Below are 26,182 nucleotides of genomic sequence, written 5' to 3'. Positions count from 1 at the left end.
ACCTGAGAAGCTTTTAAGAAAAATGCTGTAAACTGAACACTAGCCGAACCACTAAATAAGACTCTCTGATGGGGGGAAACCATGTACAATTATTTTAAAAGACCTCCCAGGTGATTAATATGAGCGGTTGTAAATGACATTTCTGGGTGCTTTTTTTTGCCTGTGCTTTCTCGTCCTACTTGCTTATTCTCCTTTCTGCACCCCCCTTAAACTACAGATGTTCTCCTGGAACCATATTTTCCAGTTTTTAATCCTTTCTTCTATATTTACTTGTCAGGACTTCAGCAATTGCTTCTCTTACGAAAATGCCTAAACCTATTCTCCAGTCTTAGTCTTTCTCCCAGCTTAATTTCCAGACTATTATCTAACATCTAACACATCATTCTCCACAAAAATTAACTGGGCTTTAATTTGTAAGCTAGATTAGAAGTGAAGAGATAAGAGGCAGAAGTTCATAATAAAAACTATCCAAAGAAAACTGTATCTGTGCTGGAGGCCTGAAGTAAAGAGGAATGGAATAAATAGGAGACATTACACCAAGAATGAATGCATAGGATTGAGTGAATGGGTAGATATCAGAGATAAGGGAGGAGTGAGTCTAGAACAGCAATGGTTTCTAGCATGTGTACTGGGAGCACTGGTGCTACAGAAAATAATACAGAAATCAGAAGGAAAAGGTGTAACTGTTATTGCCATTTTTAGATGAGACATCTGAAACTCAGCAATATATATATCTGTCCAATGTCCCCAGCTCTCGGAGTTGAAAGTAGGTGCTCTGCATATACTGTACTGCATGGTCAGTAGAATCAGTCTGAATTTGGGTTTTTTTAGCAATGAGTATCATAATCCAGTCCTAAAACTAACCATCCCTTTACTTTTTTACTAAACTATGTTTCACTATGCCCCAGTGAAAACTTTCTGTTCTAGTAAGTACAGTCTGCTCAGTCTTTCACATATGTCATCCTCATTATAACTCCATGTCCTTGCCTTGAATGAACCCTCTTAATGCGAAGTCATCCTTCAAATAAGAGCTCAAGTTTTACTTTAACTAGAAAGTCCTTTCCATTTATTCTAACCCACAAGGATACATTCCTTTGTTTTTGCCAACAAAACAAAACAAACACTTGGATCTATACTGCACTTCTTTCTAAATGTTTTGTATGCAGTACCAATAAGGATTTCCTTGAAGAAAAGACCTGATATCTTAAACTCATTTTCTTTCCTCTGCAGCAAGGAGGAGTTCATTTGGAGTAGAGAAATATTTGTTGAGGTATCTCCATTTACTCATCTTTCTAACTGCTGTGATGTACCAAATAATGTAGGACTCAAGTCAAGATGGGAAACTGTTATTCACCAGATTGTGCCTGATGAGTTCTTTAGCAAATTCAAAGGAAGAGGAAGCATTGTCCATCAAGCTTTTGAGTTCTGCCTGAAATAGAAAAAGGAAAGGCCTATGAAATTGACAAGTATGTGTAGTTCATATGCCACATATTTGCACAATGTTTTTGTTTACAAAGAATTTAACATACTATTTCATTTCTTCCTCTAAATGCTAAGAAATAGTCAGTTATTGTCCTCATTTTACAGATGAAAACACTGAGGTTTATTAAAATTAAGTGACTGCAACCTTACACTAAGCAGCAAGTTTGAAACTATATACCCAAGCCTGAAGACTCTTACATTTAGTCTTTTCTTTCAAGGCCAAAGGTGATAAAGGAGCTGGACATTTAAAACTGAGGTTGATTCTTCAATCTGATGATTCCACCTATATCCTGAATTCTCACAGTGCCTCCTTCCCGCTGAATGGACCTTTATTTACATAACACAATTAAAATACCTCGTGCTCTCTATTTTAGTATTTATTAGACCTACCAGATCTCTTCTGCATTCGCCTGCATACCCTTCACTCTGCATAGAACAAATGGTCAGCCATTTCCAGTGTCTTCACTGACACCTTGACTCACCCCCTTCCTCAGCTTTCTGCTGTTCTTACATTGCCAATCTATACTTTTGAGTAATCCTCCTCTCCTCCATTTCTACTTCCTTCAGTGGGTAGCCACACTTTTCTGGATGGAATAATTAAATTCCTGTTTGTTCTCACTAAACACCACAAACTTGTTCTACCTGATCACATATGTGAGTGCATGTCTTCTCAGAAATCCTTTTAATCTTTTTACTTGTCCACAGCGGCCATTCCAAAGTATTTTAATATAAGGCTAGATCAGCATTTTTCAAGCTTTTGATCACAAGATCCCTTTTATAATCTTAAAAATTATTAAGGATCCCAAAGAGCTTTTGTTTATGTGGATTATAGCCATCAATATTTATTCTATTAGAAATTTAGAAAGAAATTTTTAAGTATTCAACTAACCAAAAATAATAACCCACTACATATTACACTCACTAAATGTTAACACATAGAAATATAATATTACATATATGTAATATAAAAAATATGCCCACTATGTGTTCACATAAATAACATATTTTTCATTAAAAAAAACTGTATTTACCAAAACAGTTAGTGAGAAGAATGGCACTGTTTTTTTATGTTATTTTTTTATTTTTTATTTTTATTTTGGTATCATTAATGTACAATTACATGAACAACATTATGGTTACTAAACTCCCCCTATTATCAAGTTCCCACCACATAGCCCATTACAGTCACTGTCCATCAGCGTAGTAAGATGCTATAGAATCACTACTTGTCTTCTCTATGTTATACTAAGAGTGGCACTGTTTTACAGTTCTGCAAGTCTCTGTAATGTCTAGCTTAACAGGAGAGCTAGGTTGGCATATCTGTATCTGCATTATCTGGTTTGAAATCACCCTCTCTGGAAAACATCCCTGTACATTTCAGCAAATGAAAGTGAAAAGACAAACTTTTTTAGTTTTACATGATAGTTTTGATCTCACCCAGGGCCAGCTGGGACTAAGGGTGAGGCAAACGAGATCCCTAGGGCACAGAATTTAAAGCAGCACTCGCTGCACGTGAAAAGATGCTCATCATCATTAATTATCAGGGAAATGCAAACCAATACCACAATGAGATTCCACTTCACAACCACAGGTTGGCACGGTATAGGGAAACTGAAACTCTTACACACTGCTGCTGGGAATTACGATCTGGCAGTTCCTCAATTAAATATAGTTACTGAATCATCCAGCAATTCCACTCCTTTGTATTTACCCGAGAAAAATGAAAATATGTTCAAAAACATGTATACAAATGTTTATAAGGCAGAAGATGGAAAGAACCCAAATGTTCATCAGCTGATGAATGGAAAAATAAAATGTGGTATATCTATACAACGGAATATTATTTGGTCATAAAAATGAATGAAGTACTAATACATACTACTACATGATAACCCTGATAAACATTATGCTAAGTAAAAGAAGCCAGTCATATTATATAATTCCTTTTATATGAAATAGCCAGAATAGGCAAATCTATAGAAACAAAGCAGTTGCTTGGAGTTAGGGAAATGAGAGACTTGGCGTTGACAGCTAAGTGGCACAAGGTATCTTTTCGAGGTAATAGAAATGTTTTAAAATTGACTGTGGTGATTGCACATATCTGATGATAACACATACTAAAAACCATTGTATACTAAAACTTTAAAAGGTAAATTGTATGGTATGTTAGTTATCTCAGTAAGGCTGATAAAAAATAAAACTGTAAATAGAAGAATAGGTCACCTTATCTATGGTAGAATGAAAATGACCTTTCTAAAAGACTGACATCAGTGACAAAAACAATGTAAGAAATAATGAAACACATCCTTTTACATTTAAATTTTCTGTGTGCTTATATTAAAAACACATATCAATGTTTTGTCTTTTCATTCTAATTTACCAATCTGTCTTTTAACTGAGAAATTAGACCTTTTAAATATAATTACATATAATTTGGATCTGAAAAAGGCAAAACAATAAGGCTTTTAGAAGATAGTATCAGAGAATATGATCTTGGGCTAGGAAATAATTTCTTAAACAAGATACAGAAAGCACCAAACAAAGAAAAAGATAGATAAATTTGACTGTGGTTTTGCATACAAAATCTTTGATAATTGCTAATTATCAAAGTTACTGAGAATTTTCTATGTATATCAAATTAAGGACTACATATACATATCATTTAATCTTCATAGCAACCTACAATAAGTTAGTACTATGACTTTCCTTATTTTGCAGATGATGCTTAAGGAGGTTAAGTAGTTCACTGAAAGCCACATAGCTAGTAAGCCAGAATAGGAATTTTGGTCTATCTGATTTCAAAGCTCCTACTTTTGACCACTACCCTGGTGAGGTCTTCCCAGTTTGGGGAAAACAAATTCTTTTAACTCTTCATCTACTGAAACCAGTGTTCTCCTTCCTTTCACCAGCATCCTATATTCACTGCTTACATTTCTTTATCATCAATTCATCATCCCTCTGCCATATCCTTAATGATAATTCCCATTCAAGTGATTACTCAGTCCTTATCTCCTTGCTACCCAGCCTCAACTCCCAATAGTAATGATAGCATAATAAAATTTGGAAAATGTAGAAATCCTAGTTATGAAATCCAGTGACTTTACAGTAATCAAGACAATTTGGTACTGGCACAAGAACAGACCCATAGACCAATGGGACAGACTAGAGAGCCTTGATACAAACCCAACCATATATGGTCAATTAATATATGATAAAGGAGCCATGGACATACAAAGGGGGAATGAAGGCCTCTTCAACAGATGGTATTGGCAAAACTGGACAGCTACATGCAAGAGAATGAAACTGGTTTACTGTCTATACCCATACACAAAAGTAAACTTGAAATGGATCAAAGACCTGCATCTAAGTCATGAAACCATAAAACTCTTAGAAGACAACATAGGCAAAAATCTCCTGAATATAAGCATCAGCAACTTCTTCCTGAACGCATCTCCTTGAGAAAGGGAAACAAAAGCAAAAGTGAACTCATGGGACTACATCAAATTAAAAAGTTTCTGTATAGAAAAGGACACCATCAACAGAACAAAAAGGCATCCTACAGTATGGGAGAATATATTTGTAAATGACATATCCAACAAGGGGTTAACATCCAAAATATATAAAGAACTTACAGGCCTCAACACCCAAAAAGCAAATAACCGGATTAAAAAATGGGCAGAGGATATGAAGACACAGTTCTCCAAAGAAGAAATTCAGATGGCCAACACACACATGAAAAGATGTTCCACATCACTAATCATCAGGGAAATGCAAATTAAAATCACAATGAGATATCACCTCACACCAGTAAGGATGGCCAGCATCAAAAATACTAAGAACAACAAATGCTGGCGAGGATGTGGAGAAAGGGGAACCCTCCTACACTGCTGGTGGGAATGTAAGCTAGTTCAACCATGTGGAAAGCGATATGGAGGTTCCTCAAAAAACTAAAAATAGAAATACCATTTGACCCGGGAATCCTACTCCTTGGAATTTACCCAAAGAATACAACTTCTCAGATTCAAAAAGACATATGCACCCCTATGTTTATCGCAGCACTATTTACAATAGCCAAGACATGGAAGCAACCTAAGTGTCCATCAGTAGATGAATGGATAAAGAAGATGTGGTACATATACACAATGGAATACTATTCAGCCATAAGAAAGAAACAAATCCTACCATTTGCAACAGTATGGATGGAGCTGGAGGATATTATGCTCAGTGAAATAAGCCAGGTGGAGAAAGACAAGTGTCAAATGATTTCCTTCATTGTGGAGTATAACAACGAAGCAAAACTGAAGGAACAAAATGGCAGCAGGCTCAGAGACTCCAAGAAGGAACTAGTGGTTACCAAAGGGGAGGGGTGTGGGAGGGCGGGTGGGAAGGGAGGGAGAAGGGGATGGAGGGGTATTATGTTTAGTACACATGGTGTGGGGGATCACAGGGAAAACGGTTTATCACAGAGAAGGCAAACAGTGACTCGGTGGCATCTTACTACACAGATGGACAGTGACTGCATTGGGGTATGGGTAGGGACTTGATAATATGGGTAAATGTAGTAACCACATTATTTTTTCATGTGAAACCTTCATAAGAGTGTATATCAATAATACCTTAATAAAAAATAAATAAACAAATAAAAGAAATCCAATGGCTTTTCTTCAGTCTTCCTCTTTATTGACCTTATTTGAATGTCCTCCTTCTTTATTTGATTTTATGCGATTCTTCCTTAATTTGTTAGTCATACTTAAATTTCTCATTCAATCAATACTTAGTTGGCATCAACTTTGTGTGTGCACTGTGCCAGGTCCTGGGATACAAATGTCAGAAGACACAGTCTCAACACCTCAATGAGCTTGTCTGGATTTAAGATAACTAGGCAACTAACAAATAAGCATGACTATATATATATATATATATATATATATATATATATATATATAATCAATTAACAAACATGATCATATATGTACAAATATACATACACACAAACATATAAAATGCAAGCATGAATATAATCATGCATATTATTTGGCAGAATTATATATATAAAAAATAAGAGCAAAGAGGAAAGCACATCTAAATTTGCAGTATATTTTAGTAGTTAAATCTATTCGCTTTAGAGTCAGATAGCCAAGGTTTGAGACCTGAGTTTGTCACTTGTTTGTTGTATAAACTTGGGCAAGTTATTCAAATACTTTAATAGTTAAGTGAATCACTACAGATTATTTCGTGTGTGCTATAGAAGAGCAGAATGGTGTTGGTGTTTGTGGAGAGAATGAACCTTTAATATAAAGACCATTATACAAGTTACTAGAGGGTACCTGCTTTTAAATGGTTTATTAAAATTATCATAAGTAAACATAAACTATGTTCTAGTGCTATTATAAGAAAAAATACTTCCTCAGATACATTCCACATAGTCATTTAATGCTGAAGCACATTATAAAATCAATATGTAAAGGGCATGGACACAATTTCAAAGGAAAAAGCATGCCTTTTGGGGATGGGAGATACACTTCAGTGTCCTGACTTGGATAGTGCTACAGAACATTGGTTAACCATGCTAACCATACCAGGCTATGGAAAAAACATGTGCAGACAAAATGTAAACATTAAAGATTGGACCTTACATCAAAATTGGCCAAGTCCCCAAGATTGACTCAAGGTAGAAAGGCTAGTATTTCTTATATTTGTTCTTACCAAAGGGTGAAAACTCTAAAGAGATCAAATTGCAAACCCAATTTATTATTTAAAACTACTGATTCTGGAAACTAGCCAATTAGGCAGACTCAAGGGACTCTTCCATTGAAATGAATATGCGCAAGAATGTATTTTAAACAAATACAAATGGACTGCTCAATTACATACTAAGAGATTCAAGTGAAGGGCATTTCCTTTGCCACAACTGACCACCTTTACTGACACAAGCCATGACAAGTGAACCTGGGCATACGCTATGACGTGTGCTCTCCACCCTGCCCCGTCCCTTGCAAAATACTAAACACTGTTTCAGTCAGGGGTTGATTTCCTGTCAGTATGAAGCATGTTAATAGTATCCATTTGCACAATAAATTTTGCTTTGATAGAGTTAATTTTCTGGTTTCAGTTTCTTTTCCTCCTCCTCTAACGTGGCATAATGACAGCTGGAACTGTTTGTTTGGCAAGGGTATAATTTAAAAATTTTGGCACATGCAGAATTTTACATTTAAATTTCTAGTATCAACTGAACTAATGGCCAAGGAAGTAATTTCCAAGCATGGCCCCCCTCATTGGGTTAATATAAAAATATCTGCATATAAAATATATACAGACATATGTACCTGAATTTGTATATAGTTATAGTACAGAACATTCTATTTATAGATCTATTTATACATCTACACACACACACACACACATATATATATGTATGTATATGTGTGCATAGTACACATACAAAGTGTTAAATAAAATTAAAAGGGGTCATAATGTAGGCCTCCTTTGCACTCTCAGTTTCTTACAAAGTTTTCTTTAACAGAATTTATCCACAAGTGAGAGAACTAAATAATGGATATAAAGTGTTCTGCATGATGTCTATAAGTTAGCCAATTTCTAAGTATTCATAAAATGTTTAACACTGTTGCCTTGTGAGGTAACCTTAAAGGAGAGATTGCAGAGTACCAAGCAGAGAAAGTCATTCCAGTAAATGAATATGTTGTATGCAAAGTGATGGTAGGAAAGCACAGTATGAAACAAACTCAATGGCCAGACTGGAGAGGACAAGACTGGGGGCACGGAAATTAATTTAAAAAACTGAAATAACGCAACAACATGGATGGAGCTAGAGTGTATTATGCTCAGTGAAATAAGCCAGGTGGAGAAAGACAAGTACCAAATGATTTCACTCATATGTGGAGTATAAGAACAAAAGAAAACTGAAGGAACAAAACAGCAGCAGAATCACAGAACCCAAGAATGGACTACCAGTTACCAAAGGGAAAGGGACTGGGCAGGACGGGTGGGAAGGGAGGGATAAGGGCGGGAAGAAAAGAAAGGGGGCATTATGATTAGCATGTATAGTGTGGGGGGGGCACGGGGAGGGCTGTGCAACACAGAGAAGACAAGTAGTGATTTTACAGCATCTTACTATGTTGAAGGACAGTGACTGTGAACTTGGTGACAAGTAGTGATTTTACAGCATCTTACTATGTTGATGGACAGTGACTGTGAACAGGGATGTGGGGGGGACTTGGTGAAGGGGAGAGCCTAGTAAACATAATGTCCTTCATGTAACTGTAGATTAATGATACCAAAATAAAAATAAATAAATAAAATTAAATTTAAAAACCTGAAATAAGAGATAGCACCTGGACTAGATCAGGGGCAATGGAGGAGATAGATACAAGAGATATCTCAGACACAGAACTGACAGGAACTGGTAGATGGTAAGATGTGGGGTGAAAAATAAGAGAGTGATAGATTTCCTAGATTTCTGATGAGATTTACATGTTGGCAATGTTGAACCAGAGTCATAAACATTTTAGATGAAAAAGTGGAAGTGGTTGGTTTTAACATATTTAAGTTAATGTAAAGCACTGAGATAATGATCATCTACAATCATATTAGACATACACAGAGAATTCAGAGGTGAACTTTCTTTTTAGAATATTTGATAAATATAAATATTTATACAAATAGGTTCTTAGAGAATCACACTGGCAATAAAGAGTTACAGATAATAGAGTTTCATGAATAACCCTGGAAGTATAGAGCAGTTCAAACTGAAATTAAGTAAATTAAAAGAAATTTCCATCACTACCTCAGCTGCTTTGCCATTGTAAAGACGAAAATGGTTACAAGCCTTAAGATTGAGTGCGATGGTACTATCAGGAATTTGCTGAAGGTAAGCAGCCAGAACTTCTTGAGACACATCATAGTAATCCAACTTGTAGTAACATAGGGCCACATATACATTGAGGGCAAGGTATTCCCTATTAGACAAAAGAATTAAGGGTTAACAGTTTAAGAGTACTTTACAGAAATGTTGTTAGACTACAAAGACATTTTAAATGGCTCAAATGGAGAGCAATGCAAAGAGGACATGAATTTACCTTTTGAAGAAAGAAGGCAAAATATAATCAGTGCAATATTTCTTTTTGTATTATAATATTTGGATGTTTTGATAAAAGTGAGTAAAAGATGACAACTAGAAGAGAAGGGGAAAAGTTTACTTCCTGTTCATGTTAAAAAAAAACTAAACTAATGGATGCTGTAATTAACTATAAATATAAGCACACACCATACAGAGGATAGACAGATAAATCGAGTAGACTTGATAACTAAAAATGGAAATGAGTGGAAGACTGTGAATGTAAAGCAAAAGAGGGGAAAAAGAAAGTGGATGAGATATTTTGGGATGCAGTAAAGAGGCCAAGTGGTCAGTGACAAAGTTGGAATGTTAATTCTTCAGAATGGTTGGTTTCTAATTTCGTCAGCAAGTTTACCTATAATGTAACCACAACACTGAAATTGACACATCAAAATCATACATTTTCAGCAGGAATAATATCAACCCCAAGAGGCAAAAATTAGTTCATATAGGGAGGTGGAAAACTGTACTCATTTCTATACTCAAAGCATAGATATACTTATAGTACATAAGTGGTTATACATTACATATCTATGGCATTAAAATCTCATGAGAGGGCAATTACAGGGAAAATATCTAAAAAGGCTCTTTGGAAGGGTGTTAATGAAATAAAGGTTGAGAAACCCTGATCTAGATAATAAGGAGTGCTTTATCTCACCAGATTACTAGCTAAAGAGATTTGAATACATGGTGATACTAGTTTGAAAGGACACTAGATCCTCAGTCAAACTAGTTACAGAAGAAACTAACTAAATGGGACTTCAAGTAGGCATAAAAGCACAGACCTGTTATCTAGCAGTATTCGCTTATAAATATCAATAGCTTCTTGATAGTGGGATCGCATATAGTGGATTGAGGCCAAACTGAGTTGATCTTCTGTGATATCCTGAAGATTTTGATGAAAGTTCATCAATTTCTTTTCATCATTAAACTAAAATTGTTAGAGAGAAAGACGTGTAAAGATTTACATTAGAGTACAATTAGAGAATCAACACCTATGTTACAGAGATTTTAACTCCCCTGCTCCTTCAGCTATCTGGTCTCTCTGTTCTCCCTATTTCCCTTAAGTTCCCTGCCTTCTTTTCCTTTATTTCTCCCTCAGAAAAAGAATGCAAATAGAGTCTAGAGGCATAGCCTTGACAATGGAAAGCCTTTAAGTCACAGCTAATATTAATTATTTGACCGCTTCCCTTCCTCTTTCTTTTTCTTTTTTATTTATATTTTCTCCCTTTTTCCTCTATCTTTTTAGAGAGAGAGGATGTGAAGAGATATAATAGACATACACTAACCAAAAGAGAACCTTTAAGTCACAGCTAATATTAATTATTTGACCTCTCCCCTTCCTCTTTCTTTTTATTTTTTATTTATATTTTCTTCCTTTTTTCTCTATCTTTTTAGAGATAGAGGATGTGAAGAGATATAATAGACATACACTAACCAAAAGAGAACTAGTGTAGCTATACAAATATGACAAGGTAGACTTTAAGTGAAGATAAATTTTCAGAGATAGAGACATTTCATAATAATAAATGCTTCAATCCACTAGATGGACATAGCAATTCTAAATGTGTATGCACTTAATGATAAAGCTTGTAAAACATGTAAAGCAAAAATTAAAAGAAATAAGTACAGATAATTAAAGTGAAATATTTTTAATGCACTAAAAATTATTTTCATATACCTTCTGTGAAAAATTATTTTCATATACTGATTAGACTTTCTGTTAACTATTTTAGCAATATCATTTAAAAGCTTAATTGTTGTTCATACCCACTAACTCAGAAAGTCCATTTCTAGGGTGTTCAGATTTATATACTTACATTATAATAGTTAAAATAAAAAATAATCTAAAAATAAAATAACTAGGAAATGGTAAATAAATTGTGGCATGTGCAGAAGATGAAATGTTATGGAAACTATTTTAAAAAATCACAGTTCTACCATAAGAATACAGCAGCCCAGTTTGAAAAAGACAGATGCACCCCTATGTTTATCGCAGCACTATTTACAATAGCCAAGAAATGGAAGCAACCTAAGTGTCCATCACTTTAGATGAATGGATAAAGAAGATGTGGTACATATACACAATGGGATATTATTCAGCCATAAGAGGAAAACAAATCCTACCATTTGCAACAACATGGATGGAGCTAGAGGGTATTATGCTCAGTGAAATAAGCCAGGCAGAGAAAGACAAGTACCAAATGATTTCACTCATATGTGGAGTATAAGAACAAAGAAAAAACTGAAGGAACAAAGCAGCAGCAGAATCACAGAACCCAAGAATGGACTAACAGTTACCAAAGGGAAAGGAACTGGGAAGGATGGGTGGGAAGGAAGGGAGAAGGCGGGGAAGAAAGGGGGCATTACAATTGGCATGTATAATGTGGGGGGGGGGGCACGGGGAGGGCTGTGTAACACAGAGAAGACAAGTAGTGATTCTACAGCATCTTACTACACTGATGGACAGTGGCTGTGAAGGGGTATGTGGGGGGGACTTGGTGAAGGGGGGAACCTAGTAAACATAATGTTCCTCATGTAATTGTAGATTAATGATACAAAAAAAAAAATCACAGTTCTAAAGACTGTAGTGACTCAGGGATATGCTTATAGTATAAAGGTAAGTAAAAAAATGGCAGGATATAAAATATATATTTAGCATGAGTCCCATTCTACACAATAAAGACATGAACGAAAATATAAACATGCATATAAAAAATTATCCTAAAAAAGGATAAAATATACTAAAAGGTTGAAATGCAGTTATATTTAAATATGGTAGATGTTATTGTTTTCCATTTATTTATATTTTATTTAATAGAATTAATGTGCAATTTTTGGAATATGAAAAATTATTTTTAAAAATCATTTTATTACGATTATCAGAATTATTGCTATAAGGCAATTCTGAAAAGTGTGTATTTATTTCCAGGAGTCAGCAAAGGTGTGTTTGACTCTACTTCCTAAGGTACAATAGAATACTCAAAACTAACCTTCTTGAATGACTACTGCTTAAGAAGAATTAAAATGTAACATCTCTGAATAAATTAATAGGGTAAAGAACATTGATGGGGAAAAATCCTGTACAAATAATACCTGCATTCTACTTGTTCTAGAAATATTAACAAAAATTTCTAATTAAATATTTTTCACCATTTTTGGTAACAAGAAAGAAGAGAAAAATACTTAAAAACAAAACATGTGAAATCAGTATATAAATACCTTGTGAGCCAAATGGAAGAGGAGGCGGTTTTGAAGTCGGCTTTTTGGAGCTGAAAAATAAAAGATCTAAGCTGCTTATTAAAGAACTCAATTGTCTATGTCACTTAGTCCCTTGCAGGAATGACACAAGACTCAGATAAATTTTCCTAAATCCTTACCTATCTGATCCTGATATGTCTTTCCTGTAACATATATTATTTTAGTCTGGTTACCACCTGTAGTAGCAGCAACAGCATAAAGGACCAGAAGAGAAATGTTCTAAGGTTCTGCTCTTCACCGCCATTGTTCTACCTAATTCTATTACGGTGACCCACAGCACAGCCCTCCTCACACACCAGTCTAGTAGCAGCCCCCTGCTGTGTGCTCTTATACTGAACCCAACACTGGAAATAAACACTACAGTCATCTCAATATATGAGGGAATCAACTTCTGTTCTTCTCAGTATTGTCAAAACCTTCTGAAATCTCCTTTTCTACAATTGTACTGCCGTATATGCTTAACTAGCCCGGCCTCTGGCCCATAGATTTTCTAGCATGATAGTGCGCCACATTGAGACAGGTAGCGAAACCAGGTTAACACCTTTCAAGTTACAAATCACTTAGGCACTCTTGGAGAATTTTCCTAATTCTGCACACACAATCCTAATTCTGCACACACAATCCTGTATCTCTCAACAGCAAAAAGTCATCCACCAATGTATGAAATGAAAAAATGTATATATACAGAATGAGAGATAGCTACTGAGATTACCTTTTATATGCCTAATACTGTTCTGGGCACAGATGAAGTCTAGAAACATGAGATAAAGTAACTTAAAGGCCCTCATAACTAAAGTAGGAAGAAATAGATCATTAGTGCACATGAACCAATTTGGGTACAAATCAGGAAAGGCTTCAAGTTCCACATTTCCCATCAATTTGAACTGGAATTTTTTCTAAATATGTATGTATCAGTTAATTCTCTAAGACTTCTCTCCTGGAATACATTCTTCCCTAACAAATTTCCTAACATTTCCTTGCCCACCTTCTCTACATTTCTTTGAATTTAATTCTAGCCATACTTGATTATTCCTAATCTTTCCTCCCAAACTTCCTCTTTGCCCTATTCTTATTTGCAGATTTGAGCCCAGATCTGTGATGACTGTCATGATGAGTAAAGCAAAAGGGAAGCAGTCTGGAGGAACTGAAATTACTTGGCTTCTCACTCAGAAACAGGAAAGCAATGGTAGAAATCTGTATCTCTAAGAGCTTGAACAACTCTACCCAACTCTTACCAATAGCAAGCATATCCTATCATGGTGGGACCTAAGAAAGATACCTGACCCTTTTTCTTCTCTCCTCCTTCTGCTTTTCAGCTGTAGCTTCTGGGGAGGTGGGGTGGAGACGGGAAGCAGCACAGAGATTAACTCTCTCTTTAAACATAAAGTTGCTCATCTTACTCTGCTGATGGACAGTGACTGTAATGGGGTATGTGGTGGGGACTTGATAATGGGGGGAATCTAGTAACCACAATGTTGCTCATGTGAAACCTGAGCATAAGACTGTATGTCAATGATACCTTAATTAAAATAAATAAATAAAGTTGGTCAGATCCAATATCCTTTAAAGAGTAAAAGCAATTTTTTAGCTTTCTAATGTCCCTTCATTTTTCCACAATAGAAAAAGGAATTAGGTAAGTTTTAAGACCTCCAAAATTACTCTATTAGTGGTGAATACCAGATATTAAAAGGGCTCATTTTACCTTTACATCCAGCTGCTTCAGCTTCTTTATACATTCCAAGAAAAAAGTAGGTACAGGCTAGGTTCACCCAGACTTCAGGATTGCAATTTTCCTCTTTTGTCACCGTTTCATATTCCTGAAACATATGTTAAGCAGTGATCTCATTTTGTCAATAAAGCAACCAATGGGCCATTCTCCTATAACAGAATAGGAGTTTTTACTGAGATTAGGCAAATTCACATTCAGTGAATCCTATATGTTCAACAATTCTGTATCTCTAAGGTTAAAAACTGAAGCTAAACTCAATCCCATCCATGCAGAGCTATTGTCCATATAATCTTACAATTTGTTTCTCCCCCCACCCCTGGTAACATTGATATGGGCTAACAAACTGTAGAAATGAAATGAAACTAAAACATCTTATTTTCGCTAATTTAAAAAGGTTATAAAAATGCATAGGTTTGGCCAACAGACACATGAAAAGATGCTCCACATCACTTGTCATCAGAGAAATGCATATTAAAACCACAATGAGATATCACCTCACACCAGTAAGGATCGCCATCATCGAAAAGACAAACAACAACAAATGTTGGCAAGGCTGTGGAGAAAGGGGAACCCTCCTACACTGCTGGTGGGAATGTAAATTAGTTCAACCATTGTGGAAAGTAGTATGGAGGTTCCTCAAAATGTTCAAAATAGAAATACCATTTGACCCAGGAATTCCACTTCTAGGGATTTACCCTAAGAATGCAGCACTCCAGTTTGGAAAAGACAGATGCACCCCTATGTTTATTGCTGCACTATTTACAATAGCCAAGAAATGGAAGCAACCTAAATGTCCATCACTAGATGAATGGATAAAGAAGATGTGGTACATATATATACAATGGAGTATTATTCAGCTATAAAAAGAAAACAAATCCTACCATTTGCAATAACATGGATGGAACTAGAGGGTATTATGCTCAGTGAAATAAGCCAGGTGGAAAAAGACAAGTACCAAATGATTTCACTCATCTGTGGAGCATAAGAACAAAGAAAAAACTGAAGGAACAAAAACAGCAGCAGACTCACAGAACCCAAGAATGGACTAACAATTGCCAAAGGGAAAGGGACTAGGGAGGGTGAGTGGGAAGGGAAGGAGAAGGGGAATAAGGGCATTACGATTAGTACACATAATGTCAGGGGGGCACGGGGAAGGCAGTATAGCACAGAGAAGACAACTAGTGACTCTATAGCATCTTACTACACTGATGGACAGTGACTGTAATGGGGCATGCGGTGAGGACTTGATAATGGGGGAAATCTAGTAACCACAACGTTGTTCATGTGATTCTACATTAATGACACCAAAAAAATGCATAGGTTAATAAGTGTCCATCAATAGATGAATGGATAAAGAAGATGTAGTACATATATACAATGGAATATTATTCAGCTATAAAAAGAAAGCAAATCCTACCATTTGCAACAACATGGATGGAACTAAAGGTTATTATGCTCAGTGAAATAAGTCAGGCTGAGAAAGACAAGTACCAAACAACTTTACTCATTTGTGGAGTATAAAAACAAAACAAAACTGAAAGAATAAAATAGCAGCAGATTCACAGACTCCAAGAATGACTAGTGGTTACTAAAGGGGAGGCGTTGGGGAGAGTGTGTGGGGAGAGAGAAGGGGATTAAGGGGCACTATAATTCACAATCACATTTTGGTAGGTCATGGGAAGGCATAGAGAGACAAGTAATGACTCTATAGCATCTTACTATGCTGATAGACAGTGACCGCATGGGTGGGGGAGGTTGGACTTGATAATATGGGTGAATGTTGAAACCACAATGCTGTTCATGTGAAACCTTCGTAAGATTATATATCAATGATACTTTTAAAAATGCATAGATTAGGTTAACCTGAAGACTTGTAACCTTAATACACTACAAATTTTATTTTATTCTAATTGTTTTCTGGCTTTATTTGGTTTTACATTTTAAAAAGGTTTTTTTTTTTCCACACTAAGATTCACTTTGTAGTCTACTTTTTCCTTATACGCTCACTATTTATCAGTGCTTACCAGATACCTTTTTTCTTTCTCTTACTACATTTGGGGTACTCACTCTTCTACATCTTTCATAAATACTATCAGCCTCTGTTCTGTCTGTTTCATATCTTTCCTTTTACTTCACTGATTTTTTTGCCCTTGTTTTTCATCTTAGCGCCTTATTACCAATCATGGATACTTTTATTTTTGTTATGCAGGTTCTTTAAATATCCTTAGATTACATTTTGGGAGTAAGAATATGTGGGAAATGTTTAAACAACTTCATTTATGAGTTAAAAGTTGTCTGACATAAGACATCTAAAATTTTATCTAGATCCATAGTCCCATAGATTGTTCATTAGATAGGTAGGATTTACAATGACCAATAAAAACAGCACTCAAAATTGTCCTTGCAAAAATAAAGATAATGTAATTTAACCAAACAAAATAAAAATGAACTTGCCTTAAGAAAAGTATCATGAAAATACTTTATTAAAAGGGCTTACTTTTTTTTATTATTAAGATATCACTGATATACAGTCTTATGAAGGTTTCACATGAGCAACATTGTGGTTACAACATTCACCCATATTATCAAGTACCCCCCCAACCCCACTGCAGTCACTGTACATCAGCATAGTAAGATGATATAGTCACTACTTGTTTTCTCTGTGCTATACTGCCTTCTCCATGACCCACCTTATGTGTACTAATCATAATGCCTAAAAGGGCTTACTTTATTTCTCCTGAAGATTTCCTTAAGTAATACTAATGTTAATATGTTGGACAAACTCATCAGTCTGTAACTAAAAACAAGATTATATATATATATATATATGTATATATATATATATATATATATATATATATATATATATATACTTGAATATATATAGAAGATTTATGAAGCAATACATCAAAAGAGAGCTAATGGTTGCCTCCATTAAAGCAAAGAAATGGGGTTGATGAAGGCAGACAAGATAGCTCTTTTTCCTTTTATTTTGTTCCCTTCTAGATGGTTTGACTTTTACCATGAGCATATATTACAATAATATAAAGTTTAATAACATTTTTCAAAATCCTCTGTTATAAAATTTCCTTTTTACTAACCTCCAAAGCTCTCTTGTAGTCACCTAGGTGAAAAGCACAGTATCCAATCCATAAATTAGTATCCTCTTCTTGTTCCCCAACATGACGTTTGAACTTCATGTTGAAATTTCATGAAATAAAAAACAAAACAAAAATTTTGAATAGTAAGGCCTCTATTTAAGAAAAATTGCTCTGTTCAGATCTATCTGATACAAAGGAAGAAACACAGAAACCCTGACAAAATGAGGATGCAGAGGGATATGTTCCAAACAAAACTACAGGATAAGACACCAGAAAGAAGACTAAATGAAACAGAGATCACCAATCTTCTTGATAAAGATTTCAAAGTAATAGTCATAAATATGCTCACTGATCTGTGGAAAAGTTGATGATCTCAGGGAGGGTTTCAACAAAGTTGAAAAAGAGCCACTCATAGAAGAAGAATACAGTAACTGAAATGAAATATACAATGAAGGGAATGAGCAAAATAATGCTGCAAGTAGAGAAGATAATGAGATGGAAATTGGGAAACAGGAAAACAATGAAGCTGAGAAAGAGAGAAAAAAGAATCTCTAGGAATGAAAGAATGCTAAGAAAGCTGGGTAATGACTCCATTTGCATAATAGGGGTACCAGAAGGAGAAGAGAGGACAATGGGATAGAAAGTCTCTTTGAAAAAATAACTGCTGAAAGCTTCCCCAATGTGGGGGAGGAAATAGACATACAGGTCATAGAAGAACAGAAAACCCTTAGCAAAAGGATCCCAGGAAGACAACAGTAAAACATATAATAATTAAAATGACAAAGATTAAGGCTAGGAAGAGAATACTGAAAGCAGCCAGAGAGAAAAAAATGATTACTTATAAGGGAAACCCCATCAGGTTATCAGCAGACTTCTTGGCAGAAACTTTACAAGTCAGAAGGAAGTGCCATGATATATTTAATGTATGGAAACAGAGGAGCTTCAACCAAGAATCTTCCATGGAGCACTATTATCATTGAAATTTGAAGGAGAGATTAAACATTTCCCAGATAAATGAGGACTGAAGGAATTTATAACCACTAAACTGGCATTACAGGATATGTTAAAGGAACTGCTATAGATAGAAAGGTTCTTAAGCCTAAAAAGTTTTCAACAGTAAAAATAAACCCATAGTAAAGATAGTATACCAATTACTTACCAAGCAAGTACGAAATTAAAACAAAAGTAGTAAAACTAACTATACATAAAATCGGTAAAGGGATACACAAAAAATGCAGATTATGATATCTACTACATAAAGTGTGGAAGAGGAAAAAGAAGAAAAAAGAAGCATTTTTATATTGTGTTGGAAATAGAGTGATCATTAACTTAATATAGATTGTTATATAGGTAGGAAGCTTTCCTTGAACCTTATGGTAACCATAAACCTAAAGCCTAAAATAAATAAACAGAAAATTAAAAAGGAGAAATCCAATCACAACTCTAAAGAAAAGTATCAAATGACAAGAGAAGAGTATAAGAGAGGAGGAAAGGAACAAAGAAGAGCTATAAAAACAAACAGAAAACAGTCAATAAAATGACAATAAGTACATACCAATCAATAATTACCTTAAATGTAAATGGACTGAATGCACAAATCCAAAGACACAGAGTGGCAGAATGGATAAAGAAATAAGACCCATCTATATGCTGCCTACAAGGGACTCATTTCAGATCCAAAGACATACATGAACTGAAAGTGAAGGGATGGAAGAAGATATTTTATGCAAATAATAAGCAGAAAAAAGGAGTAGCAGTATTTATATCAGACAAAACAGACTTCAAAACAAGAAAGTAACAAGAGATAAAGGACATTATATAATGATAAATGGATCAGTCCAACAAGCTAATATAATTGTTATAAATATCTATGCACTCAACATAGTTGCAGCTTAATATGTAAAAAAAAAACACTAACAGAATTAAAGAGGGAAATAGATTGTAGGTAATTCTTTTTAAAAGACTTTAACACACCACTCACATCAACAGACAAATCAACCAGACAGAAAATAAATAAGGAAACAGAGGAACTGAACAACACATTAGAGCAGACGGACTTAACAGATACCTACAGAACATTCCAGGATACACATTTTTCTCAAGTGTACATGGAACATTCTCCAGAAGAGATCACATACAAGTCCACAAAAAGAGCCCCATGAATTTAAAAAGTGAAATTATATCAAGTGACTTCTCAGACCACAGTGGTATGAAACTAGAAATAAATTACACAAAGAAAACAAGCCCACAGACAAATGGAGGGTAAGCAACATATTTCTATTTAGAATCAATGGATCAATGAACAAATTGAAACAGAAATCAAGTGATATATGGAGAAAAGTGACAACAAAAATTAAAGAGTCCAAAGTTTGTGAGCTGCCACTAAAGTATTTCTAAGAAGGAAGTACATAGCAATACAGGTCTATCTTAAGAAACAGGAACAACCCCAAATAAACAGTCTAAACTCACAAAGAACTAGAAAATGAAGAACAAATGAAAACCAAAGTTAGTAGAAGGAGTGATATAATAAAGATCAGAGCAGAAATAAAGAAAATTGAGAAGAATAAAACAGTACAAAGCATTAACAAAACCAAGAGCTGGTTTTTTGAGAAAATAAACAAAAGAGACAAACTCCTAGCCAGACTTATAAAGAAAAAAAGAGGGAGACTACAAATAAAATCAGAAACAAGAAAAGAATAGTCACAATGGATACCACAGAAATACAAAGAATTATTAGAGAACTCTATGAATAATCATATGCCAATAAATTGGACAACTTAGAAGAAATGGACAAATGCCTAGAAGAATAACAATCTTTCTAGATTGATCGAGGAAGAAACAGATGATATGAACAGACCAATTACCAGTAACAAAATTGAACTGGTAATCAAAATACTCCCAACAAACAAAAGTCAAGAATGAGACAGCTTCATAGTTGAAATCCACCAAACATTTAAAGAGCTAATACCCATATTGCAATAAGTAGAAGAGAAGGGAATACTTCCAAACTCATTCTATGAGGCCAGCATCACTCTAATACCAAAACCAGACAAAGACACTAGAAGAAAAGAAAATTTTAGACCAATATCCCTGATAAACATAGATACAAAAATGCTCAACAAAATATTAGCAAACAGAATTAAAAAATAAGTCAAAAGGATCATCCAACACAACCAAGTGGGGATTTGTTCAAGGGATAGAAGGAAGGTACAATATTTATAAATCAATCAATATCATACACCATCAACAGAAAGAAAAATAAAAACCACATGATTATCTCAATAGATGCTGAAAAAGCATTTGACAAATTCAACAACCATTCATGATAAAAACTCTCAACAAAATGGGTAAAGAGGGTACGTACCTCAACATAATAAAGGCCATATATGACAAAACCACAGGCAACATCATACTTAATAGCAAAAAAGCTGAAAGCTTTTCCTGTAAGATCAGAAACAAGACAAGGATGTCCACATTCATCACTTTTACTCAACATGGTACTGGAGATCTTTGCCACAACAATCATACCAGATAAAGAGATAAAAGGCATTCAAATTGGTAAGGAAGAAGTTCAACTGTCACAATTTGGAGATAACATTATACACAGAAAACCCTGAAGACTCTACCAAAACACTGTTAGAATACCTGGATTCAGCAAATTTGCAAGATACAAAATTAATACACAGAAATCTGTCACATTCCTATATACTAACAATGAACTAGCAGAAAGAGAAATTAGGAAAACAACTCCATTTACAATTGCATCAAAAAGAATAAAATACCTAGGAATAAACCTAACCAAGGAGGTGAAAGACCTTTACTATGAAAATTATATGACAGTCATGAGAGAAGAAGACACCAATAAATGGAAACCTATCCTATGCTCATGGATAGGAAGAATTAATATTGTCAAAAATGGCCATCTTGCCCAAAGCAATTTACAGATTTAATGCAATCCCTATCAAAATACCAATGGCATTGTTCAATGAACTAGAGCAAATAATCCTAAAATCCATATGGAACCACAAAAGACCCTGAATAGCCAAAGCAATCCTAAGAAAGAACAAACCTGGAGGTATTATGTTTCCTTACTTCATTCTACACTACAGAGCTACAGTAATCAAAACAGCATGGTATTGGCATGACAACAGACCCATAGATAAAGGGAATAGAGAGCCCAGATATAAACCCACACATACACGGTCAATTTATATATGATAAAGGAGCCATGAGTATACAATGGGGAAAAGACAGCTTCTTCAGTAACTGGTGTTGGGAAAACTGGACAACTACATGTAAGAGAATGAAACTGGATTTCTGTTTAACTCCATATACAAAAGTAAATTCAAAATGGATCAAAGACCTGAATGGAAGACATGAAACCATAAAACTTAGAAGAAAAGATAGGCAAAAATCTCTTGAACATAAATAAGCATTAGCAACTTTTTCCTGGACATATCTCTTTGGGCAAGGAAAACAATAAAAAATGAACAAGAGTACTACATCAAACTAAAAAGCTTCTGTACAGCAAAGGACACCATAAGTGGAACAAAAGGCAACCTACAGTATGGAGAATATATTCAAAAATGATTTATCCAAAAAGGGGTTAACAACCAAAAAATATAAAAAACTCATATGCCTCAACACGCCCCCCCCCAAAAAAAATATCCTGATCAAAAAATGGGTATAGGACTGGAACACTTCTCCAAAGAAGAAATACAAATGGCCAACAGGCACATGAAAAGATGCTCCACTTCGCTATTCATCAGGGAAATGAAAATTAAAACCAGAAAGAGATATCACCTCACACCAATTAGAATGACCACCATCCAAAAGACAAGAAATAACAAATCCTGGGAGAGTGCAGAGAAATAGGAACCCTCCTATACTGTTGGTGGGACTTCAAATTTGTGTGACTGCTGTGGAAAGCAGTATGTAGTTTCCTCAAAAAAGTAAAAATAGAAATACCATAGGACCCTGTAATTCCACTTCTAGGAATTTACCCAAAGAAAAAAAAAATCCCTGATTTTAAAAGATGTATGCACCCCTATGTTCACTGTTACATCATAACAATAGCCAAGATACAGGAGCAACCTAAGTGTCCATCGATAGATGATGAATAAAGAAGGTGTTGTACATATATAATGGAATATTATTCATTCATAAAAAGAGAAATCCTTCTTTTTGCAATAACATGGATGGACCTAGAGGGTATTATGCTAAGTGAAATAAGCTAGATGGGGAAAGACAAAATAGCAGTAGACTCACAGACACTGCGAAGTGACTGGTGGTTACCACCAGGGAGGGCTGGGTGGGTGGGTTGGGAGGGGTGTGGGATAAAAGGGCACAGAAATTCTCAATCATAATATATGTAACAGGGATGGTAGTATGGCATGGAGAATACAGCCAATGATCCTATAACATCCTACGTAGTTCCTATAATGATCCTATAAGTTCCTGTGTAACTGCAATAGTGGGAGTGAGGATTTAACAAAGTGGGTAACTGTTGAACCACTATATTGTATATTTGAAACCAATATAAGATTGTATATAAGCTACTTCAATAAACTACTGTTTATTGTCTCAGAGAGCTCATGAGACTTCACCACCCCTAAACCATGGCAATTCCTAGTACCATATGTCATGGCACTTTGATTGGCTACCTAATAGTGTAAATATAGAGCACAGCCTCCTTGAGAACTTAAAGCCACTGGGGGAAATACACAATAAGGAAAATGTGGTCATTGCCTTAAAGAAAAGAGAGAAGAGAAACAGAGACTGACAACTATTAGACATATACCTACGATTGAATCTGCTGATTTACAAAGCTAGAAGGTCCTTCCAAGTCAATTCCCCACTTTAAAGATGAGAAAGCTGACACCAAAAATTGAAACAAGGTGCTCAACATCAGAGTAAAAAACACAGGACTATACATGGAAGACTGAGAAAGATAAACAAAGCTAATTAAGACAATCATTGTTGATAGATTAGGAGGAATATAGTTACAGTATCATTTAGAGAAATGATTGTAGCACAAGACAACCAAGCTGTGCTGTCAAAACCCTTCTTTGGTGCACCCCTTCATTCTCCTAACACATGTGCTCCTGCAAAGCAGTTTCTCAAAGTGCAATGTCCTTGGACCCTCTACATCAGAAGCTCTTAGGCCGCTTACCAAACATGCAGGTTCCTGAGCACCACTGTAGACTGATTCTGTAAAGAATAAGAATCCCTAAGGGCAGGAGTCCAGGAATATATATTTGAATAAGCACCCTAGGTAATTCCGATGCATATTAAAAGTTGAGAACTACTGCCATAGAGATTATAAATATTATCTGGTGATACAGTATTTTAGACAATAAGCATGAAGCATGGTAGAATTATTTAAATATGACTAAAATTTTATAATATATAATAGTAATAAATCATAAGCTGATCAGGGGTGGGTATAAACAGTGTGTGAACTGACACTATATTAAATGTTCCTTCATATTTTTAGGTTGGATTCACCATCAATGGGACTAGACATAAAGTATCCCTCAATAAATAACTCTTTTTAGATCACCTTTAATCAAAAAGTTTATAGCTATTTTGGAATCTGGAATCTGTGCCTGAGGAAATTTACGGGAAGCCCTAGAATGCATTCACCCGTTCAAACAGCATGGCAACCAGCATTCACGCAAGCATTCATCTATATTCTGGTATTTAGTTCATTAAAAGAAAACGTCTTTGGACGTTACCTCCAATAGGGTAATAGCTCCAGTGAAATCTCTTTGTGAAAGTAGCTCCTCTAGTTTTGGTATCTTCCTACCTTTCTTCTTTCTTTTGTCAATGTGCGGTGGGCCCCCGCCTACAGCAGGTTTGGCTCTTGAAAGCATCTGTAAAAGAAACGACAGATACAGCTGTCTGACCCAATTCCGATGGTCAGTTTTTTAACTGAGATTGATAGCTCCAGGACTTACAAGGAACCCCGGAGAAGCCTATTCAAACTCTTTTCGTCACACGTAATTTACTAAACGGGTCATCCTCCGTACTTGAGCTGAACCAGTTACTCGCAACTTAATTATCTTCATTAGAGTGAGGTAAGAGATGCTTTTGCGCAGCTCGGGTGTGGGGAGATGGAAAAGCAGGAGGGAAGAGAGCATCGAGGTGTTTACAGTTGCATCTCTGTTCCCCGTGGGAACCGAAGGAGCGCAGAGCGATCGTCCTCCGCGCACACGCCTAGACAAACCAGAAGTGTGCTCTAACTCGAGTCTTAGTAAATACTCAAAGTTAACCGTCAAGCTCAGAGCCACTAACCATCTTGACGTCTGTTCTGTGAGCCCCCTCCGCAGACTGACAGCAAAGGTCGGGCCTCTGTGCTTCGCTGCATCCACACAGGTCGCTCGGTCTCCACGGCAACCCAGCTGGGGGGCCGGTCCGTCTCGGAGAAGCGCTCGCCAGATAAACCAGTTGCTTAGTTTCTTGGTTCCGTTCCGCTTCCGCCGCTGCAGGAATGGAAGTTCCTTTCTGAGGAGAGCGTGTGTTTCTGTGCTGTGAGTGAGGTTTTGTGTCTCTGTTTTTGAGTTTACTTTAGGGGAAAATTAAGTATAGAGTGATATATTTTTTCCAATACAAATTTCCTGGGAAAGTGATTTTCAAGGACCACTTCCGATTTTGACCGCGTTGGGCTCCATAGCAACCCCTGGCTCTGACTGGCTCGTGACGTCTGCCTCCGGCGGGCGCGGGAGGCTTAAAAAATAATTTGCTGCTGAACCGAAGAAGCAGGATTTTGGAGGCGAGAGTTCACCAAAATAGTTTTTTTTTCATGGACACTCTTAACACACAACACACAAAAAGGAACTATAATAAATATGTGTTTACTGGAGGACTTAATTTATCTTTCTTACTCCTGAACCTAGTAGTGTAAAATATCGAAAGTGGAATGTTAGAGGTAGAAGGGACCTGAAAGGACATCCAGTCCCACCTTGAGAATTAACAGACTGAAGAACTAACAACACCTGGGGAAATGATACTCTCAAGTGTGTGGGTTGTTGTGGCATAGCTAAGCACATCACATGCCGCTCTGTAGCTCATTGAAGGCAGTTAAAATTTCTTAGATTCTCTTGCATAATCCTCGCGCCCCAGCCCCTCCCTTCCCCTACTTCCCCTGGCGCCCCCCATCACTTGGAGAGATAATGAATGATTACATATCTTAATTCACCCATACATAAGTTTTGTATACACACACGTCAATATATAGAGACACATACAGAACAGGCATATGCATTGACTTCAGGGATGCACAGATTCACCAGCACTAGACTTAACAAATCTTTTGGTTCCAAATATCAGAATTATCCATAATTTTGGTTTAATTTAAAATAAAATTATTTTTGGCTCCCTTTTACAGAATAGTCTCTAAATTTTTTTGTAATCACTTTATTGAGTTACATAAGTCCGGGGAGAAGAAATCTCAGGGCAAAATACCTCTAAAAC

At 35.7% G+C, this 26,182-nt stretch overlaps 1 protein-coding gene across 4 annotated transcripts in view; it reads right to left on the bottom strand.

Moving 5' to 3' along the window:
• IFT56 (intraflagellar transport 56) overlaps positions 1-25,112 on the bottom strand; it is a 55,600-nt gene extending 30,488 nt beyond the window's left edge. The window contains exons 1-8 of one of the 4 annotated variants that reach the window (XM_057504804.1): positions 25,004-25,112; positions 24,445-24,582; positions 17,708-17,800; positions 14,580-14,694; positions 12,839-12,888; positions 10,402-10,547; positions 9,284-9,458; positions 1,355-1,429 (exon numbers count right to left, since the gene is read on the bottom strand). In XM_057504804.1, coding sequence (XP_057360787.1) covers positions 1,355-1,429; positions 9,284-9,458; positions 10,402-10,547; positions 12,839-12,888; positions 14,580-14,694; positions 17,708-17,800; positions 24,445-24,582; positions 25,004-25,006 — 795 coding nt within the window. In that variant the 5' untranslated portion in view covers positions 25,007-25,112. Of the gene's footprint in view, positions 1-1,354; positions 1,430-9,283; positions 9,459-10,401; positions 10,548-12,838; positions 12,889-14,579; positions 14,695-17,707; positions 17,801-24,352; positions 24,583-25,003 lie in introns of those variants that run through there. The other 3 variants (XM_057504805.1, XM_057504807.1, XM_057504806.1) reach the window with 3 other exon arrangements.
• Positions 25,113-26,182: the final 1,070 nt, after the last annotated feature.

This window comes from Manis pentadactyla, chromosome 7, assembly GCF_030020395.1.
Source record: "Manis pentadactyla isolate mManPen7 chromosome 7, mManPen7.hap1, whole genome shotgun sequence".
Lineage (NCBI taxonomy): Eukaryota > Metazoa > Chordata > Mammalia > Pholidota > Manidae > Manis > Manis pentadactyla.
The sequence above is the reverse complement of the archived record's forward strand: the minus strand, read 5'-3'. Positions and strand labels throughout refer to the sequence as shown.